Source organism: Sphaeramia orbicularis, chromosome 21 (genome assembly GCF_902148855.1).
Source record: "Sphaeramia orbicularis chromosome 21, fSphaOr1.1, whole genome shotgun sequence".
In the NCBI taxonomy this organism is placed as follows: domain Eukaryota; kingdom Metazoa; phylum Chordata; class Actinopteri; order Kurtiformes; family Apogonidae; genus Sphaeramia; species Sphaeramia orbicularis.
The window spans coordinates 47255000-47277713 of NC_043977.1; the positions used below are offsets into that span (position 1 = coordinate 47255000).

The 22714-nt window shown below is 37.9% G+C and overlaps 1 protein-coding gene across 1 annotated transcript in view; it reads right to left on the reverse strand.

Moving 5' to 3' along the window:
* The window catches only part of hacd2 (3-hydroxyacyl-CoA dehydratase 2), a 37612-nt gene extending 14898 nt beyond the window's left edge, over positions 1–22714 (reverse strand). Inside the window, exons 1-5 of the mRNA XM_030125725.1 lie at positions 22505–22714; positions 16516–16633; positions 7772–7790; positions 1945–2033; positions 1303–1424 (exon numbers count right to left, since the gene is read on the reverse strand). Of these exons, the coding sequence (XP_029981585.1) occupies positions 1303–1424; positions 1945–2033; positions 7772–7790; positions 16516–16633; positions 22505–22629 (473 nt within the window). The 5' untranslated portion in view covers positions 22630–22714. The remainder of the gene's footprint in view (positions 1–1302; positions 1425–1944; positions 2034–7771; positions 7791–16515; positions 16634–22504) is intronic.

The following is a 22714-nucleotide window of genomic DNA, read 5'->3' on the forward strand; positions in this document are numbered from 1 at the left end:
TGTCATACACAGCTTTAAGTGCATGGTATTTAATAACGAGGTCAGAGAGAAACAGTATTTCGATTCTCTGTATGTCCCGTGCATCTAGTGAATTGACAATAAAAAAAATCTTTGAATAAACGGATAATGCACTTTATCCTTGTAGAAAAGTAGCTGTTTAGATTCTGTGACTGTGTAGATTAATGGTAGCTAATGGTAACCTATAGACTACAAGCTGCATGTTTGGGCACTTTTATTACACAAAGCTCAGAAACAGGATGACACAGGCATTTTAATAAGTCTTAATTTATGTTTGGTCCAAATTATTGATACTGACATCATTGTACTGTTAGTGGAGAACTGAATTAATGTGTCCAAATATGGACACTTGTGTAGAGACAGGAATCAAGAACCGGTTCTTTTTAAGAACTGGTTCCCAGTAGCTTGATTCCTTGGAATCATTTGTCTGCCTGCTTAACAATTCTGCTTATCGATTCCGCCTTCGTTGCGCATGTGTGATGACATCACACGTACGCTGCATTGTTTTGGTCAGAACGTAGCCAACATGGTGTTGAGGCAGACACGGTCCAAAAAGATGAAAAAAAAAAAAGCTTCCATTTCTTCAAAAGGGTGAAATCCCTCCAATATGCTCAAACACACACAGCATGTGATTCATTTACAGGAATGTCATGTATTTGATAAGCTACTTAGCGGCGCTTGTGAATCTAGCAGCAGCGTGAACACCAGGCAGTCATCCGGGCCCGGTTCCGGTGCGGGCAACAAACGTCCTGCCCCTTCAAATAAAAGATTCCAAAGGTAGGGGAACGGAAATGAGGTGCAGAACAACGGGAGACATAGAGGAATTAGTAGAGCGTCTTAAGTTTCGCTTTCACTGTACAGTGGCCCCCCTGCCTGAACCAGGCCCAGCGTCATCTGTTATTATTATTTGTGCATGCTGTATATGTTATATTTTCTGTGCAGAGATGGAAATATAAAAGACAGTTAATGGAAACACACCTGTTTGTACTCTTTTATTCCCTCACCCAATGAGAATCGATAAGAGAATCAATAAGGAATCGGGTCAATAAGCAAAATCAATAATGGAATCGGAATTGTTAAATTCTTATTGATTCCCATCCCTACGCTTGTGGCTCCAAAAAGCCTTTGTCAGGGTAGTTGTACCTTATTCATTTAAACGGTCTATGATGATACCTGTTGACCTCTGCATTTGCTTTTGGTGTGTCACAGAGTAGAGCTCTAAGTGCTGCTGCTATCATAACAGTCTGTCATGCTTTGACACCACTCTGCATCTCATTGTCCTACCTGGCCCATTTGATGAGATATGGCAAGTGATTGAGCAGGCTGAAGGTGTAGAATGAGTAGCGGATGATCTCGGTGACAGTCCAGGCTGTGACAAACAGCAGCACGCTATCCTCGCTCTGCACCTGTGGAAGTGGATGCAAAAAAAAAAAAAAAAAGGATGGTGGGAGGAGAACAAAGTAAAGGTCAAGTGTGTCCTCATGCCACCGTTGTTCTTCTACTGTATGCTGATCATGCTGCTTGTTTCAGATGCTCACAGATCAGATCACACTGCAGACTACACGGCAGATTCCACAGATTTCATGTCCAAACACACATATATGCAGTGTTAAGGGCATACTTCACATCACACACACTCACAAACTACACACACTTTGCGCACACTTTCAGAAAAAAGGAGTATGCGGAGAGAAATGTCAGTACAGAAACAAAGAAGACAAAACATTCTGAAAATATTCATGTTATTATTCAGATTCATTCCTGTAAAGACCATCTGACATTACTTACATGTTTCCTCCTCTCCCATCTATCAACAGGGCAAACAGTACATCAACCGGTCACTACACAATTTGGACAATACAATATGAGGGCGATTCAGGTGTGTATGTTAAAAAAAAAAAACCTGTAAAGTGAAACCAGTCTTACCTCTCTGACACTGTGTGTGACGGCCCAGGTGAGGAAGACACGGGACATGACCTGAAATCCAGTCAGGACCACAGAGGACGGCACGATTCCTGAGAAAGCACACGAAACACCATCATGTGTGACAGTGCACACAAGGAAAAGACTACTGCCACTATATAACCTAAGCACATTTTGGTCACGACATTACCAGGACACTTCTACATCTAACTTATGTTTTTAGACACTGAAGAGTCTGAATACAATTAACTAATAATTAGCAGAGAAAATAATGTCTTAACAATCAACAATTTTGCTGAACTCATTATCCAGTAATCCAGTAAATCTTTAAAAAAGGACCAGACCAGTGATTTACATTCAAAGGAGTAATGTATAATGGACAGCTTTCAATTTTGCACATTATATATGATATTATAATATTACACCTTTATTCATGGAACAGTTGATTATAAAATTAAAAAAACTACCTGCTCACAATGTAGACAATGATATCCGTTTCAATATATTAATAGATTTGGTCAAATATAACAGATTAAAGGACCCGTATGGATAATTTACATGCAACTGTATGCTTGTTTGTGTTGGCTTTTGTTTTGAACTCAATTTCTACACTAACAGCTGTCAGACTACGTTCAGACAGCAGGTCTTAATGCACAATTCAGACTTTTGGTTAAAATCCAATTTTTTTGGGTGCTTGTTCATATTACACATTAAATGTGACTTCTATTAGTTTTGGGTATGAACTGAATGTGACCCTGAAGTGACCCACATGTACAAAAGAGGTCCTGATGTAATAATAGGCATATATTAAGTAAATATATTTTTCTCACTGCTCCTCCTCCTGGAACGCAGAATTGTGACGTTTGTCGCATTTCAATGACGTAAAGGTCGGATAAATGCGACCTGGTCGTTCAGACTGAAGTCGCATTGCAAAATATCACATATGTATCAGATTTAGGACCACATATGAAAGTGGCCTGGGTCAGATTTGAAAAAATCGTTTTTTGCTCAGGGAACATACTGAAGAAACACAATTTGGCATTGATAACCACCATTCACACCTACAGAGATTAGCATCTATGTTTCTCAAAATTAGGCTGCACCACTCTGACTATAACAATGACTTCAGGAATCAACTTATTGAACAACTTCAATGATGAATTGAAGGACGTTACATCAAATAACACATTTAAAAAGGTCAATCAAAAAAAAATGTTAAGAAAATATGACAAAAGTATTAGTTAAAATGTGTTACAGTATGATCAGTTTGACGTATAACACTGTCATGAAATGGACAGAGTTTATTTTTGATGTGAGTAGCATTTTGTGTTTTGTGCAGGCTTAGTCAGAATTTATTTTGATATGTATAATGTTTGTTAGGCTTATGGAAGCTGACATGGGAATGTATGGTCAGTAAAAATATAAGGTAAGGGGGAGGGACTAAATAAGTTGATCTTCATCCTGCTCCTTTTCAAATATGTTTTTTTTTTTTTAATTGATTTTTCTTGTACTGGTTTTAAATGTTGATATTTGAAATAAACGATCAATCAATCAAATCTGTGCAAAACAGTTCTCTGCTTTCAGGGGTTTTAGCTTCCATAGGCCTGATTAATGAAAGGCAGCTCTTGTAAATATTCTTGTAAATTTGTAAATATTTTTCTAGGGGGATTCTTTATGTTCTTGCACTTATCTCAAATATTTCAAAGTTATAATAATAATGATAATATGGCAGTGATAATAGCCATATTAATTATGATTATGGTTGTTATAATAATAGTCAAATTATAATAGTGTTATTTATGATAGTGATAATAATAGTATTTTTATGATAATAATAATGAAATGCAATATATACCCTTCAAGCTATTTTTTAAAATAAAGACCTGAACACACGTTGACATTTTCTGAGTTCCTTTTGTTCTATTTATGTCTGTATCTGTCTGTCTATCTGTCCTCCATGTCTAATGTTTGTAACAAACAACCCATGTAAATATATGCAAACAATTGAGCGACTTGCGATCACTTTAATAGTGCAAACGAACACCTCTTTCCTCTATAGACTTAATGCGCAGTAGCAGTGAGTAGCACTGTGCTAGCTTGGCTGCACTGTAGTCCGATGGGTGCCCTGTAGGCACATCACTCTAATGGGCAGCAGCAGTGCATATAATATGTCTATGGCGCCACCATCTGAGTGTCACATGATAGCCGGCATGACACATGATTGGGTGAAAGTTGGATCAAGTGGCTTGGTACTCCATTGGTTTTGCCTTGCCAAGATGTACGTGATATATTGATTTTTTTTAGATTGAATTTGAAATGCATTGTATTTGATAACATTGAATTAAAAAAGTTTTTTTTGAATAATTGAATTCAGATTATTAAACTATATGTGTAAAAATTCAACTATTCAAAAAAAAATCAACTACAAAAATTCAAATTGTGAAATACAACCATTCAAAAAAAAACCCCATTCAACTATAAAAAAATTCAAATGATGAAATACAACCAAGGGTTTTTCTTAACCGGGGAACAGGGGCACTGCGTTCTCATACTTTCGGCTAGCACCCCCTTACCGAAATTTACAACATTATTACACTTCTAACAGAAGAATAAGTTACCCTTCGATTGGTTGTAGGGGTGAAACGATTCCTTGAGTTATTCGAGTACCTCGATTACAAAAAATGATCGAGGAATATTCTCTGCCTCGAGGAATCGCTTATTTAATTGTAAAGCTCAAAGCACGGCATTTCGCACGGACTATTTAATATGTCACAACGCGCTTACGTTACTCACGCAAAGGAAGATGACAGAGGACGCAGAAGCATTCGGATGAAGCAGTGGGAAGATAGAAGAAGCGAGCATAGACAGGCGAGTCAATACAGCAATGATGACGAAAGACAAAAAAACACAATAAAAGACAGAAAATGTTGTTAGTGTGGAAGCATTTCAGACTGAACAGCAGGGTAAACACCGTGTCATGTATCCTTTGTAACACGGCCCTTCCATAAAACAACGTCACATCTCCGATGTAGCATCTTCTCATAAAACACCCAGAATGGAGCGGAGGACCCCAGATAAAATAGAATTAATGTAGCGCAAATCAATGAGATTAACGACAATGTATCTTACTAACATAATGTTAGCCCTGCAGAGGGATAGGTTTCTGTTAATTATGGCTACTGTCGAATGTGTGGCTAGTTTATTACGATTGTGACAAGCAGAGATTTAGGCAGTGCACGGTTAATTTCCCAAAAGCATGGCCAAAATGTTGCACAGCTTGCTAAAAGCTTTCTCTTACCTTGTCACAGCTGAATTTTGGCAAAATCCAACTACTTTTTGCTAAAATGAAGCGGGGGTTATAGGTTATGAGACAGACAGAAAAGGTGGGGTGGCCATTGCCTTGATTCTCCTGAATATAGCAGACATGTGTAAAACTGTTCATGCGTGGACTCGTTCCAAGTTCCTGTTCAAATGTTCTTCCCTCTTTTATGCCACAACACATTCCTGTTAAGTCTAAAGTGTAAATTCTGAAACTTACAGCTGCCAAAGTTAAGTTGCACATTAAAAAGGCAATGTTTATGCTTTTTTTTTATTTATTAATGCCTTATATGTTTGATACTTACAAGAAATACTAAGTTGAAAGTAATTAAATTTTATTTATTTTTATTTGTATTTGCAGTTGCCTCTCTGAAAATGTTTCTAGTCAAGAAAATACATTTTGTTGCGCATGCACAATATGAATGTAACAAATAAAACTGTTAATTATCAAAAAATAAATAAATAAAAAGGAAACCAATTGGTCCTTCATTATTAAGTGAAACACCTTATTTCCTCTTGTGTATTTATAATTGCTCTTTAACCAAGCAAAAATAAGTTTTATCCGATTGCTTGATTAATCAAAGGAATTTTCAGTAGAATACTCAAATACTAAAATATTTGATAGCTGCGGCCCTAATTGGTTGCTTTAAAAATTGCAGGAGGGCCACTAGAGTTGTAATATTCCTCTCAGATAGCCTCAGAATGTTCCATTTTTACCTCAATTTTTCAAAAGGGAACCCCCCCCCCCCCCTTGGTCGCTTTGCTCCCTCGCCTACCTGTACTAATTTTTTCTAGAAAAACCCATGAAAACTATTTTTTAAAAAATTCAACTATAAAAAATTCAAATGATGAAATACAACTATTAAAAAAAAAAAAAAATCAACTATAAAAAAAAATTCAAATTATGAAATATAACTATTAAAAAAAAATTGCAAAATACAATCATTCAATATCTGATGGCACACATTTGCTTCCACAGATAAGGGCTTTGTTCAAATGTAGATAAACTACACACCAATTAGTCAAGACCATGCAGTACATACTACCAGCCAGTAGGGGGGAGTCTGAAGTCGTGTGTGTGCTTAAGTGTGTGTGTGTGTGTGTGTGTGCGTGTGTGTGTGTGTGTGTGTGTATGGCAGCTCCAGGGAGCCTGTTTGCAGTGGGAAAGGTCAGCTTGCTTTAGCTTCAAATCCCAGATAATGAAGAGAATGGACTGTGAACTGCAGTGAGGCAGTCAGGCCAGAGCCAGCTACTCCTCGTCACATTAACAGTTTCTCAGCTCGCTCTTTGGCAAACACTTAAGGATTTGTGAACGTTGTTATCTGAGATCTACAACTACAATCAGTTTCACTACTATGACCCTGTTTACAGTCACTCTGTTATTTCACTATTATTCTAATTATGGCAGATGTCAATATTAACAACATATATCTATTCAGAATTTTTCAAATATTCACAATTAGACCTTTTACCAATGGAGCATTTTCTGTTTAAGACATGGGATATGCTGATATTCCATATGAGGATTCTTCAGAAACAGTGCATACAGTGCTTTAGGAAAATCTATCTAACTTGCATTTTAAAGCAGGAGACAAAGCCCCTGTTTACGTTTGCTAAACTAAGACAAAGATCCTCTCTTGTAAAGATGGTTGAATCAAAAAAAAAAGTCCACATTTCTGATCGGTCGGAGAAACATACCGACGGGTAAACATTATGAGGATATCAACACACTCATGGATATGAACAAATATTGAAAAGCTGACCTTCCTCAGATGGAATTTGAAGTAATGAAAGAGGGAGGGAGGCTGTAGAACATCTGCCCCCAGTGGAAAATGTTGACCAAACACTATTATTAATGGAGTAATTTTCAACTGCATGTAAACAGTGGACTTATTTTCATTAGCCATATAAAGTGCTTATTAGGAATTTGCCTTTTTCAGAATAAAAACAAACGTAATATTAACCTTTTAAGTGCTGAAGTTTGCAATAAACAACAGAAGTGTTTGAAACAGACAGCTTTTTGAAATCTTGATATCAAAATTTAATATATTTTATATATATAAAAAACCTCTGCCACCTAAAGGGTTAATATTGCACCCACGTATACAGAAATAAGTCACTTCTATTGGCAGCCATGATCCTGTCATTAAAATTTATTATTATTATTATTATTATTATTATTATTATTATTATTATTATTAATAATAATAATAATAACAATAATAATAATAATAATAATAATAATAATAATAATAATAATAATAATAATATAGCGCTTTTTTGGACAATCAAAGACGCTTTTTACTTGTGATTTACTTAATTTCTAAAGTCATCAACCATTCAGATAAGCCCTCATGCTGCATAGAGACACATAAAGGAGTCTTGTGCTTTTTAACATGTCTAAAACTACTGAATCCAGGCATATCTATAATAGTTCCAACGATCCTTTCTGTGACCGTTTCCTTGTAAAGCAGAACAGTGGGTGTAGAACGAAGCCTGAAGACAAACTCACCTACAGCACAGTGCAATATCTGCAAAAGGAAAAGAGAAAATAATATTAGCCGACACACATCAGGGAATGGAGAACAGGACAGCTTACTTTAACTCGGTCTGTCACATTATAGTCCATAATAATCAATGCATTCATCCATTCATTATCTCCATCCATAACAAATCAACTCATACTGTGAAGACACGATAGAAGGGATCCATGTTATGTGGGCAGCCTTAGTGAAATACAATTGCAGAAAAAATTATTAGACCATCAAAAGTCATCAAAAACAATGGTTATGCAATCAAGTACTAACTCCTGTGGGTCATGTGACTAAAACAGACGGAAAAGAAAACATGGAATGCCTAAAAGCACTGTTTTTGGCAGTACAATGCCACAGCTATTGATGTAAGAACTGAAGTGATTTTGGTTATTATCAAGAAAACATGGAAAATGGCTAGCTATCAGCTCTGAAATTAAACTCTAATGAGCTATTTTTGTTATCATTATTGTAGCCGGATGACGGTGGAGTGAGTGAACAGACTCAAAAACAGAATTATAAATTATATTATCTTCCTCTCCGTGTCAAACCAAATTCCTGAACAACCATGCTGATTGGTTGTTTAGCAGGTCAATGCCCGGACATCCTTTGCAAATGACATTTACGAAGACAGATGATCTTAAGGAATGAGCCTAATGGAACTTGCTTACACTTAGTGACTGTTGTCCTCTCAACATCTGTGTTTCATTATGTGCTCATCCAGAGGTGAAGATGAACCCAGAAACGAACAAAGGACTGAATGATAAAATCCCTATATGTGCCATGTTAATAATGTATTACATTATGTGTTAATGTTGATTAACTCAGCACGTTAACTCTTTTATGCATGTAATACTTAAGCCATTTGCCTGACCTGTGGTTTCACATATGTGTGTCCTGATCATGTTCACGGTAAATTATGTGAAAGTAAGAGTATCACTGCTTATAGCATGTCTGAATAATCATGCTATTATTTTACTGATGCTTAAGTGAGGTTACAGGTGATGTACAAAGTTTAAGGATCTTATTTCAGGATCTTATTTAAGGTTGGGAGAAGTTTTCTTACAAGTCTGCATGAGGTCCTCTCTCCCTCTCCTAAGGGGGGGAGAGAGAGATGATACTCTGAAATATGTAAATGACCGGCAAAAGGAGGCGTTTTCCCGCCGAAAACAGACAAAGAAGGCAACACCCCAAGGCATCGATAACTCATCTATATGCACGAGGAAGGCGTGGCAAGCTGGTTTTTGGACAAACTATAAAAGTAAATGAAACCAACTTTTCAGCAGAGCTTTTTCCACCCTCGCTGCTCTCACCTAAGCAAGGAGTCTTTTCCATCTTGGGAGTCTTTTCCACCTCTCCCAGGCTCTCACAGAGAAGAGCTTTTTCCACCCTCGCTGCTCTCACCTACGCAAAGAGCTTTCTCCACCTCTTCTGAGCTCTCACCTAAGAGCAAAGAGCTTTCTCCAAGGAGTCTTGACCATCTCCTTGGCTCTCAGAGCTGTTCCATCTTCTCCTGGCGAGCTTTCCAGAACCAGCCGCCAGAGCCAGCTGTGAACCTCCTCCAGCCAGCAGAACTTCAGAACTTCAGAGCTTCAGAACTTCAGAACTCCAGACCTTCAGGCCTCCAGCGCAAGCACGTCGCTTCACAGCCTGTTCCTGCTTCGAACTACGTCAGAAGACTTCATCCATCCGCCGTCAAGGCCGTGCCAGTTGCTGCATCCACACCGCAACAACTTGTAAGAAAACTTGCTCCTGATTTATCTGAGTTGGTGTTATTCCAATTTAAGTAGGTTTACCTCAATGTAACCTCACTAACATTATAATATCTTGAATATAGCTGTCTGCCAGCTTAATCTACATATTCTCCTGTCCATAATCTCCTGCTCCTTTTGTTGTATTTGTCTCTTGTCTTTATGTTATTTGTGTGTCTTAGTTTAGTTAATAAAGTATTTATATGTATATAAATCCATTGCCTCAGTTGTGCTTTGTGTACTATTATTCACACATGGGTTCATCTGTGCAGTCAACGAACTATCAACCTATGCAAGATTTCCAAATTATTGTTTTGAGTTGATTTAAGTTTAAGTTTGGTTATAAATCTATAATTAAATTAATCAATAAATCAACACTCAATTAATCAATAAATTGGTATCCTATTCTTGCTACATTATATTTGTCCAAACAAATCTACCTTTAGTTGTACCATTAAAATGAACAAGAAATAGAAGAAAACAAAGGTGGTCTAATAATTTTTCCATGACTGTATAACAACAATACAACAAGTGGAAGAGGTCTTGTGTGTCAACTTTAATAGAGTCTAGATTAGGGGTGTCAAACATGTGGCCCGTGGGCCAAAACCGGCCCGCCAAGGGCTCCAATCTGGCCCATGGGATGAATTTGCAAAGTACAAAAAATTACATATTACATATTAAGTAAGATATTAACAGTCAAGGGTGTTGAGCTCATTTTAGTTCAGGTTCCACATTCCGCCCAATATGATCTAAAGTAAAATTAACCTATAAATAATGACTCTAAATTTTCTTCTTGGTTTAATGCAAAAAAATAATATAACATTATGCCTATAAATAACGACAACTCCAAATTCTTTGTTTTAGTTAGGGATGCACCGGTACCACTTTTTTCCAGACCGAGTATGAGTACTTACATTTGAGTACTTGCCGATACCGAGTACCGATACAAGTACTTAATAATCCCATTCCAGTTCTTAGTTCCTTGTGTAAATGTGCTTTATTGTCGTTGTCATTAGTCTGACTGGAAAAAAAGTGCTGCTACTGACATTTAATGTGTTGGAATGAGCATTTCTCAATTAATCCACCAGGGGGCGCCGCTCTGAATTAACCATACTGGACAAATACCATGAAGAAGAGTACAGTTTTTTTTTTAAGAAGAAGAAGAAGAAAGTCAGTAATAACAAACATGGAGACGACAGAGGTAACACTAATGTGATACTAATATTGCAGCGTTTTCGCTGGTAAGGCTTAAAAGCTTAGCTTCAGCAGGTAGAGAAATGAGTGATAAGTTTCGTTTTCACTTCCGCTAGCGGCAGTCTGCACCGCTCCGTACTCCCGGTGGTATTCTCTGTCTCCACCAGCACCTGGAAAACGGATGGAATGTACGCAGAGGACGGACAGAACGCTGTGTCTCTATCTGTCTGTGTCTTTAACGTTACTTGCAGTTAGCGTTACTTTTATCACCATCACTTATTTCCAAAAATCTCCACACTCTTCACACTCCCCACACATTATTCCTCCTCCTCGTACCTGCTGCACTGAACTGTGAATGTCACACGGCCGTAAGTGGTATCGGTGCATTTGTATCAGATTACTTTTATTAGTACGAGTACACACACTGAGTATCGGAGCCGATGCCCGATACTGGTATCGGTATCGGAGCATCCCTAGTTTTAATGCCAAAAAATTTGATTAAATTATGAAATTATTTACATTTACAAACTATCCTTTCACAATAAAATGCGAATAACCTGAAGAAATATGAACAACATGAAAAGCCTAAAGACAATTACGTTCAATTTGAACAATATTCTGCCTGTTACTAAATGTTTTGTGCCTTTGGATATCTGATCCATAATGCACCTGGGTCCAATCAAGTGGTAACACGTGGACACATTTTGTATTCAACAGTCTCTGAGATGTCAGCAGAGTAACTTATATGTACATATTATACATATTTGAGTAAGTATTTATAAGCACTTTAACATTATGTACAACTAAATTTGGGGAGATAAATTTTTTTAGGTGAAAAATGTCAAATTACTGCTCGGTAACATGTGGACTTGAAACAGACATCAATTTTTTTTTAAGCTTTTACGCAAACATTCAAAACATGCGGTTCTCGACAGAAATTGATATCAAGTAGGACAAAACCTTTTAGATATTTTGGAGTAAAATATTGAAAAGTCTGTTTTATTGACATGAGAATGTGGACAGGCTGCCATACTAACACATGGACGACTCTTTACCATTGCATGCATCACCTAAAATGTTGACTTATTTTTCAAAACAACAAGCCAGATATAATCACAATGCTTTATTTAAGGCATTTAATATGAACACAGTGTTATTTACAACTTGTGGTGGTCCATACTGATATAGGTAAATTACAAATAAAGAGTAATCTCTCAGTAACAGTTCACAGATAGTCTTTTTAAATGTGACACATTGAATAACTTTAAAAAAATTTTAGATATAATTTTTTCCATCAAATTTGAGCTATATTTTTATGTCTGAGGCATGGATATGGTGTAAAAAGTACAACCAATAAAATCGGTTGTAACTTTTTTCTACAAGTGGTATTTAAAAAAAAAAAAACAGTTTAATAAAATAGAAATCTTTAGCTAAAAAATGAGCCCACTTGATAAATGATGTGTGCAAATTTACTTTTTCATGTTGATGTTCACTTCCACTTGATCGGACCCACATGTATAAATGATACCTTGAGGCATAATATTGTTAAAACTGCACTTATTTTTCATGATAAATTTCAGGGTTTTTTTTTCAGGTTATTCACATACTTTTTGTTTGGATAGTTTGTAAATGTAAATATTTTTATAACTTAATGTTATGTTTTGCGCTAAAATTTAATCATGTTATTATTTTACTGGTCCGGCCCACTCTAGGTCAAATTGGGCTGAATGTGGCCCTTGAAAGAAAATGAGTGTGGCATCCCTGATCTAGATTAAGTGGCTGTAGTGTTTAGTCTTTACAGAGATCATATTCTGAATGGAAGACATAAATGACACAGCAGTCTACCACTGAGCTTCAGACTGTCTGGACAAGATTGTTAAAACACCTTCTACTGCTGCCCTGTACATACAATATGTGTGTGTCGCGGTGTGTATATGAGCATGTGTGCGTTTAACAAAGGTAAGAAAAACAGTGCTGTGTTAGATGGTTTATAAAACTGTCTTCATACAGCTGTATTACTTCACTGTCATTTAGTGCATACATAAACATCTCACCCACTTGTTAAGCTTTGACCTTCCATGCAGTCATGTGTGTCAGGTTAGCGTGGTGACACACTACAGGGGACATACCAGACACTGTCCAGATAACAAGGCCAGTGCCACCATATGTCCAAATCTAAAGGAGCTATGCATCCATAAAAGACTTCCTTATAATGACAACACTGCAGCACATAAGTCAAATGAAAAAAACAAAAAATATACAGAGTTCTCTGCATTTGCGGTTACACAAAATGCAGTTCAGATCCTTTCAATATTGTTTAACCAAATTTATTTTGTGGTTACTATTGTTTACTCACACTCAAAGTGTAAATAACTAGTTCAGGACATTGTGATTACCTCGTCAGCAGTATATTTTTTCAGTTTTTTCTTTACAAGTGACTGAGTGTAATGTCAAGATGTACAATCTACATGATTAAAATAAATACTAATGTGATAAAAGTCAAATGTTGTGTTAAAATGCAGAGTTTTCAGGCAAAAATCCCCAAACAACCCCATCTCCAACCCCTAAATTCCAATAACCTGGACTCCCTGAAACCTAGATTAAACCCTGTTTAAATAGTAAACACAAACACCAAAAAACCAACCATCATTTCCTCTAAACTGTTAATAAGTATTAGGGCTGTGTGATATGATGATATACTATTTAAACTTTTTGTGACAATCATGTTATGGTCTATTGATTATTTTGTGGCTCTAATCACACTGAAATACTGCAATATGGTTTTCTTGATTGGGTGTTTTGTCTAAAAAAACACAAGAACTATTCAAAGTGAGTAAACCTTAGGCTGAATCCCAATTCACCCCTTGGCCCTCCCCCTTACCCCTACCCCTCTGTTTTATGTGTACATGTGAAGGGGTAGAGTTCTCCCAGTCCTCAATTAGATGAAGGGGAAGGGCTAAGGCGGAAGACTGTATAATCCACAAAACGGAGATATTTCAGGACCACACTACAAACGAAGGGGTAGTAGAAATTTCCCATAATTCTGTTTGAATCATTGGCAAGATGAAGGTAAACAGAGCCAAAAAGTGCAGCAGTGTGATGAAAGAAACACAAAAATGTATGTATTTTCTTTGTAAACAACTTTATCATTTGATCGACCGTTTAATGCTGTTTCAATGTTATAGACCACATTTCTGCAGTACATAGTTGATAGTCACAAAAAGATGCCCAAAGTTCATGCAACAGAGATGGTTACAGCTGCTGACGGCATGGTGAATACTTTCAGAAACAAAGTTGTCGCATCTGTTATTAGCAGCATCGATGACTGCTGATGATGTAACAGTTCTCAAAGGGTTGTCCCATTTCATAGGGGAATGTTTCAACCACTACCACTTGCAGCTCCATTTCAAGGGATAGTGCTAAGTACAAGGGCCAAGGGGTAGGGGTAAGGGTTAGGGCTAAGGGGTGAATTGGGATTGGGCCTTAGTATCAGTAGTAAAACTGACTTACAGATCAGTTAAAATAATCATCCATTCACAGTGATCCATTTTACCTGAACAGTCTGATCACTAAGAGCAGTTTCCACTGTATTTACATTCTCTCATTTTGGTGAAACAGATTTAACATTTAGTGGTGTTGCTTTTAGCTGTTTTAAATCTATGATGGTACACACACAGAACACACAGTTTAAAGAAAGGTTCTTGAGCCATTTTCCCAGGGTTCAGTTTTTTGCAGTTTTCCTCCTTACGAACAGCTACTGTTATTAATGAAAGCACCCTGTAGAGTCTAACATTTACTGATTACAGTGATGGTAAATGACTCAAATCAGAGCCACTTTGTCAGTCTTTTCTACATACTTTCACTTCCTTGCCTCATTTCATAGTCCATGCCACAGCAACACAGTGACCTAACATCATTAGCAAACAATATACCGGGTTATTCAAAAAGAATGAACCGATTTCATGATGCATTGCTTCAATTCTCAAGCATCATCATGGAATGAGTCAGTGACCATTTGAAAGAGGAGTTCTCTAAGTTTGAGCTTTTCTAAATGAAAAAGTGCCCCAGCAATGGATTGGTTGGAAGGGGGCCCAAGACCTTGCTCTTTGTGCTTGGCCTGCGAGATCCCCAGAACACACCGTGTGTGATTTTTTCTCATGGGGATACATAAAAGATAGCGTTTATGTTCCACCGCTACCCACTAACCTCGATAACCTTGAACATTGAATAACAACAGCGATCAACTCAGTGGATTGTGATATGCTGATACGCGCCTTGGAGGAATTCTCTTATGACACTAATGTTGTCCATGCTGCAGGTGGTGGCCACATTGAACACTTGTAAGACAGGAAAGAAAAGTTGACTGTGAGTAGAATACTGGCCGGATTTTTCTATTGCTTTTCCGTATTAAAATATTGCGTAATGAAATCGGTTCATTCTTTTTGAATAACCCTGTATTATAGTGATTTAAAATGATTTCTTCATGTGTACCTGTACTGGTCATGCTTACGGCATTAATTGTGTTTGGCGTATTACTTATAAGCCAGAAAGGCGTAAATTCAGTTTTAAAAAAATCACCATAAATGTGCCGCACTGGACCTTTTTATTACATGAATTATAGGCAAGGGCAGAACCTATGGGGAGCAGGCATTGCTGGACAGAAGTGACATACCATCATTGACTCTGGGTGATGGAATGCAAGTAAAAAGCAGCAGTCAGTGAGCGAGACTGAGTTGAAAGCACATGTTCATGCTTGTTTGTGTAGCTGTAAGCTTTGCACTCCACCATTTTCCTAAAGACGTGACCCAGCACTGATTGATGTAATGTGCAATGTGTTGTCTTAGACTGGTGTCTGCTGCATGGGGTCAATGACCAGACCATCGTAGTCCAGGTAATCGAAAAATACAATAAGTCTGTGTCACTACCGATGCTGGAACAGCCCATGAAGGAGGAAACATGTCACTAGAGCTGCACAATATATTGTTTGAGCACTGTCATCACAATGTACGTGTGTGCAATATTCACATCACAGGTCCAGCAATATAGGAGGCAAATGAACTCAACGTGTTCTCATCTAATTTCAACCTGGGTACCTGACACACAATCACAATCGTTCTTAATCAGTTTGCCGAAGCAGACCATGCCCCTGCGCCTAGAGTAAGTCGCTGGTAACAACATTGAAAAATGAGCAACGAACAACAGAAAATCACCAAAAACTAAGACTTGGTGCCCAAAAGAAAAGCAACTTCAGTTATCTGGAATTATTTTGGCTACAAGAAGGATGATATTGAAACACATGTTCTGTGTCGACACTGCCTTCCACCTGTTGTCACAACACGAGGTAACAGCTAATTTGTTTGACCATTTACGTCAGCACCACACAGATATTATATTCTCCTGAGTAGTTTTTCATATTGCAATATATATCGCAGGGTTAAAAAAAAATCGCAATGTCAGTTTTTTCCAATATCATGCAGCCCTACAGGTCACTGACCATGACTGACTAATGGAGCAGTGACTTAGTACCCTTTAATTGAATTCACAGAACAATTCTTATATAAAAGATAGAAAACAACAGATGAGAGAAGATTCAGGCCTTACTGCCCAACTGAAAGTGGCGTACAAACAAATCAGTCACCATGGTGGTTGGTTTAGAATTGTGTACAAGAAACCCCTGAAAGCTCTGTCTGTCCCCCAAATGAACTATTGTGACATCAAATAAACAATATTTGGTCCAAACTGGACTCATTTGTGTGTTTTGGACACTTGTGTTTCCTCACCTCTAGGATGGCTCCGGTCTGAAAGAACTTGAGAGGCTTCTCTATGGAATAGTATAGGCCATGGTAGCTTCCTCTGGCCAGGTAAGCTCTGACCAGACCCACAGCGATCACCAGCCACCTGAGAACCACACACACAAAATACACAGCACACAGTGAGCAGAATCACAGCTAGGGGTGGGCCACAAAGTAATGTCATTTTATAATTCAAATAGTAATAGGATGATCAGGTTTTTTTCCTTTAGGGTTTGTTTTGTTTGCATTGTCATATAAAACACTGAGAATATTTTCCAATGCTGTGTTGTTACCTCTGCTAGGAGGTATTGTGATCACTTTGCTTTGTGTGCATGCGTGATTGTTAGCAAGATGACTCAAAAAGTTATGGACGGATTTTCATGGAATTTTCAGGAAATGTTTATACTGGCACAAGGAAGAAATTATTACATTTTGGTGATGATCGGGGGGGTGGGGGGCAGATCTGTCTTGGCAGAGGTCTGCGCTATACGAGTGCTTTTCTTGTTTTACTTTAATTTTACTCATGTGTATTCTGACATTGAAATAAGATTTGACATTATAATTGGTCTGAATGTTCCACCACTAAACAAGGTGTCTGCAAAATCTCTTTATAGTTTAAAAAATGTTTTACAAAAGCAATTGATGAGATATGTTAATCAGACTGGTTCTATGTACTCAGTGGTGATCATAGTTTTTAATCCCATAGCTGAATCATGCGCAGTCGAATCATTGGTCGATTTTCCTTCAACGATAGATCAATTACTGCAAATGTTGACCTTGACCTTTGGACTACATATGTGTCACCACAACTGGATGACCTTACACCAACCATCATTTTCCAGGTATATGGTGTACCACCACATTGGGGACTACATGTTGGGGGGTTCTAAATCAAACATTTCAAGGATTGGAAGGGATGGTCCAATTCCCTGGACACCTCCAATCACTAGATATCACTCCCCTGGATTTCTTTCTATGGGGTTACGTTAAAGATATCATGTATTGAACAAAGATACAGGACATCAATGACCTGAAGTAAAAGATCACTAGTCGCTTTTCCATTGACCCTCAAATTGCGCGAATATAACCTGCAGAAAAAATTTGCTTAATGGCAAAATGCCAGTTTCACCAAAACTCTCATTTTTAGTTTAAAAGTTTTTGTGCTGGTAAGAGGTGGTTTTTCGGGTGTAGCGCAATTAGTATATCAAGCAAAACTGCAATGGAAAGACCTTTTTCCTCAACCACAGCCATATGAATAAAAAAAAAACGGATGTTGACGGACGTTACAACAAGCAAAGAAGAAGAGTTTTAAAAGAAACATGGCGCAGTATGTGTGGACACACCAGGAAACTGAATAATTTTTTAATTTAGTATGGGATAGCGGGGTAATACATAATAATAATGAATATATCTGTAAATCAACAAGATATTTATGTTTGTCGCCATGTTTATGGCATGACTTCTGGTGTCATCTCGTGATAATAAATAAACAAATCATCGTATTTGGGATTTAATGGAAAAACCAACATTACACAGTTCTGTTTTTTCGACATTTAGTAAATATTGGTGAAGTTTTGCACAGATATCCCATGGAAAAGTGATTACTGATACCGTTGACACCACTGATGAGGCTATGATACAGCCAACATGGAAACAAATCCAGTACCATCTGGATGTAATTTGATGGAAAAACGTTCTACGTGTCACATGCTGAATGACAATAAATGAATCTTGAATAGACTTCGTCCAACTAATGGTGCCCATATGTATTAAATGAGGCAAAAAAAAAAAAAAAAAATCCCTACTTTCACTTTGTAATCATTTCCACATATTTGTCTATTGATTTGCTTTTGTAATAAATTTGTTAAATTGTGAAGAGAATTTATGGACACCCTGTACTTCTGAAATGTTCTGCTGCTGGGTCGGTGAGGGATGCTTATAAATCCCTCCCTCTTCCTCCTTTGGGATCTGCTGACCACAACTGTGTGCATCTCCTGCCCACCTATAAGACTGTTTTAAAACGAGAGAAAATAAGGACTAAGGACACTGAGTTGTGGTCAGAGGAATCTGTGCTCTCCCTGCAGGAATGTTTTAAATGTACAGATTGGGACGTTTTTATTCAGTCTTGTGGGGATGATCTGGATGCTCTGGTGGATGTCACCAGCTCTTATGCTGTTTTCTGTAAAGATATGATTATACCCCGTAAGCGTGTTAAAGTGTACCCCAACAACAAGCCATGGGTCACAAAAAATGTTAAAACCTGTCTGAGGAACAAGAAATTGGCTTTCAAAGAAGGGGCTGTCTCTGACCTTCAGTCAGCCACCAAAGACTTGAAAATTGAGATTTTGAAAGCAAAACAACACTATAAAACCGCTCTTGAAAATAAGATGGCTGCAAACAATCTTGGCTCTGCCTGGAGATGTATGAAAACCATCGCAGGCCTTCAAAACCCCCAGAGCAGCAGGCAGACCATTTTAGACGGTTTTAATTCAGACAGAGATTTTGCGAATGCTCTTAACAGTTTTTATGTTCGTTCTAATTCTTTTGATTTTAGTAAAGACATTTTAGAGCTGAAACAGGACCTGAAGGACACACAGCACTTTACCATTAAACTGGGTGATGTCAGAAAGGCCTTCAGTACTGTAAAGATGAACAAGAGCCAGGGTCCTGACAACATCAGCGGTCGTCTTATTAAATCCTGTGCTGATGAACTCAGTCCTGTATTTCAGTTTATTTTTAATAAATCCTTGCAGACACAGCATGTGCCCACTCTCTGGAAGGATGCTGTCGTGGTCCCTGTCCCTAAATCCAGCTGTCCAAAAACTTAAAATGACTTCAGGCCTGTCACTCTCACCTCAATTGTTATGAAAGTCTTTGAGAAACTGGTTAAGACAGTAATTTTAAAGGAGACTGAACATGAGCTGGATCCTATGCAGTTTGCATACAGGCCCAACAGAGGAGTGGAAGACGCCACACTGACTCTTTTAAACATGATTTTTAAACATGTGGAGGGTAAAGAGGCATGTGCAAGGCTTTTATTTATAGACTTCTCCTCCGCTTTTAATACAATCCAGCCCCACATTTTAATTAAAAGGCTTTTAGAACAGTTTAAGATCAGTAAAAATCTGATAGGCTGGATTTTAGATTTTTTAACAGACAGGTACCAAAAGTGAGGATGAATGGGGTTCTGTCCAACCCAGTGTTCTCCTCCACTGGTTCTCCTCAAGGCTGTGTCCTGTCACCATTATTATACATTCTCTACACAAATATGTGCCAGAGTGAATATGATAACAGGACCATCATTAAGTATGCTGATGACTCAGTCATTGTCAGCCTGCTCAAAGAGGGGGAGACCTGTCACGGCCCTATCATTGATGACTTTGTCCAGTGGTGTGAGGAGTCCTACCTTCACGTGAACATATCTAAAACAAAAGATATGATCATTGATTTTAGAAAAAAAAACAGGACAGGCACGGAGTCACTTTAATTAAAGGTCAGACTATAGAGCAAGTGCAATCATACAAATACCTTGGGACGATATTGATTTCTTTAACCCTTTATAAATCAAACTGCCTTCAATGAACTGCCAGCATGTCCAGGGTGAACTCCACCTTTGCCAATAGGTAGGCGGGTAATAGAATAGAATAGAATAGAATAGAATAGAATAGAATAGAATAGAATAGAATAGAATGACCTTTATTGCCATTATGTGTTCAATGAAATTAGGAGTCCTACTATGCTCCAGAAACACTGACACCCTTACAAGGAATCCTTGCTTGATGAATATTTCATTGAATATAATCATGCTGTGACTGCAGTGATGCAATCCTGTCACAGAGAGGTCAGAGGTCAGATGCAGGGTACACAGCCGAGCTCTGTCACTGTCTAAAGGTGGTTTCAGTTCACACTTTTGCAGACTACAAGGTGTGACTTATGTGCATATGGCCTCATTGTTAGCCAGGGGCAAGTTAGGCTGAAACTGGACAGGCCTGCTTCACTGCCACGACAGCAACTGAATACAGACACTGGGAAATGTCTCTCTGTGTGTGTGTGTGTGTGTGTGTGTGTGTGTGTGTGTGTGCGTGCGTGCCTACCACACTATAACTGACGTTTAATACAAAGCATGGCCTGTACCGCCCGTCAGCAAAGAGAGAACCACAATGTGATCTAACTGGTTGGAACAGAGAGCTAACAACACCCACTATTCAGTTGTGCAACACATGCTAAAAACCAACGCAATAAAATGAACAGAGACATTTTCTCAGTTCATGGTTCAAGATAAGTGGCAGTTCAATCTATCTGCAGAATGTGGGCTAGGCACCACAGGTCATAAAAATGGCAAACAGCAAATGCCCAGCCTGTCTAACACAAATACTGCCACGTTTCAAATACATACAAAAACATTTCAGAGGCAAATCAACAAAGAAAAAATATGGCTCAGACAAATTACCAATATTATTGTCATTATCCATGCAGTTAGGGGCTGCAAATTTGGTTAACATCATATTTTTTTTTATTATTGTGGACTGTAATTGCGATTTGAGTCTGTCAGAAAAATTAAGGGAAATGCACTTATGATTCATTTAGAAACGTATATAGTTCCCATCTCAAACCTGCAGAACTGAACTAGCATTAAAAATACATCACTGGCAATACTTTTTAATGCTGCAGTATATCTCTCTACCCAGTGTCAGTGAAAATATCGCCAAGCACAGAAACTAGACCTTTAAAGTACAGTCTTTGTGATTATATAACTGCACAGACTGACATTACAATTTGATTATATGTGAAGCTTTACATCCACCAACTACCATCCTGAATATTTAATTAATAGTACATTTGAACTGTGAATGTAAATATTATCATGGCCAAAATACTGCAAATTGTGGCCATGCAGTATCAAAATAACAGGAGCTACAGATTAGGATAAGTTGCATAAATTCCATATACCAACAAAAACACACATTGCAAGAATGCCAGAGCACATTATTTGTTAAAACATACAAATAACATTAAAGAAAATCAAAATACAAAATTATACACAGCAGATGTATTTTTTAATTTTCAGTGAGGAATAAAGGTCTCCAGAGTAAACGCTAATCTTGATTTTATAATTTAGGTATTAGTAATATTTACTGAATAGCAATATTAACAGACTGACTGGATCATTTTGATATATTGATAAACCATGCATACTTAAATGTCCTTGACAAGTGCTTTATTCTATTTAAACAATAAATCCCAACATCTAAGCAGCCTGAACCAGCTAATATTTGACATTTTGTTTATTTTAACAACCAATTACAACCACAATTCTTAACTGATAATACACGATTAAGTATCTGTTTAGTTAAGAATTTGTTTCAGCTTATGTTTACATTAAATTCCTACAGAACAGTTTTAAAATAATCTTTTACATATAAAGCTTATTTTAGGACACAATACTGTGTATAAAATAGTTTAGTTCATATAATATTAAAAATGCATATGCTACTTGTTTAATTTGAATTCTTGAATGTTGATCAATACAACAGAAGTCATCCGTTATCTCTAGACAACAACACAACCGAGCAATACGCAGCTCCATATGGTTCTTGTGGTTCTAGACAATAACTCATATGTTGTGTTATTGTGAGTGTATTGTGTGTGTGTGTGTGTGTGTGTGTGTGAGTGTGAGAGAGAGAGAGAGAGAGAGAGAGAGAGAGCGCAGAGCCGTCAGTCATATAGACGCCAGCTGGCTGTCTATGGCTACCCCAACGTTAATCTGTCTAAGCCGGCGACCGTGGACAAATTCAGTTATTCACCACGCTAACATTATCTGCCACATCTACGCAAAAATCAGAGATTCGTTATTGAAATGAGGCGGAATGTGAGCAGAGGGAACCCATGCTCCCATTATTATCAGTCCCGTCTTGCTCCGCCGCTCTCACACACAGTTGATCACAGCAGCATTAGCACGAGGAAACACGCTACATACCCCGCTGTCATAACAACGTTGTAAATGACCAGATAGGCCGTAGCCAGGGCGCCGGGGCCCTTCTTTTTCTTCGGAGCCACATCACCGTGAGCCGCTTTGCTGGTCCCCGGAGCAGCTGCCGACATGTCTGCAACCCTCAACTGGTTTTGGTCCTGGACGACAGCGGCTGTCAGGTTCACCGACTCAGGAAACGAAAGGGGGCCACACCAG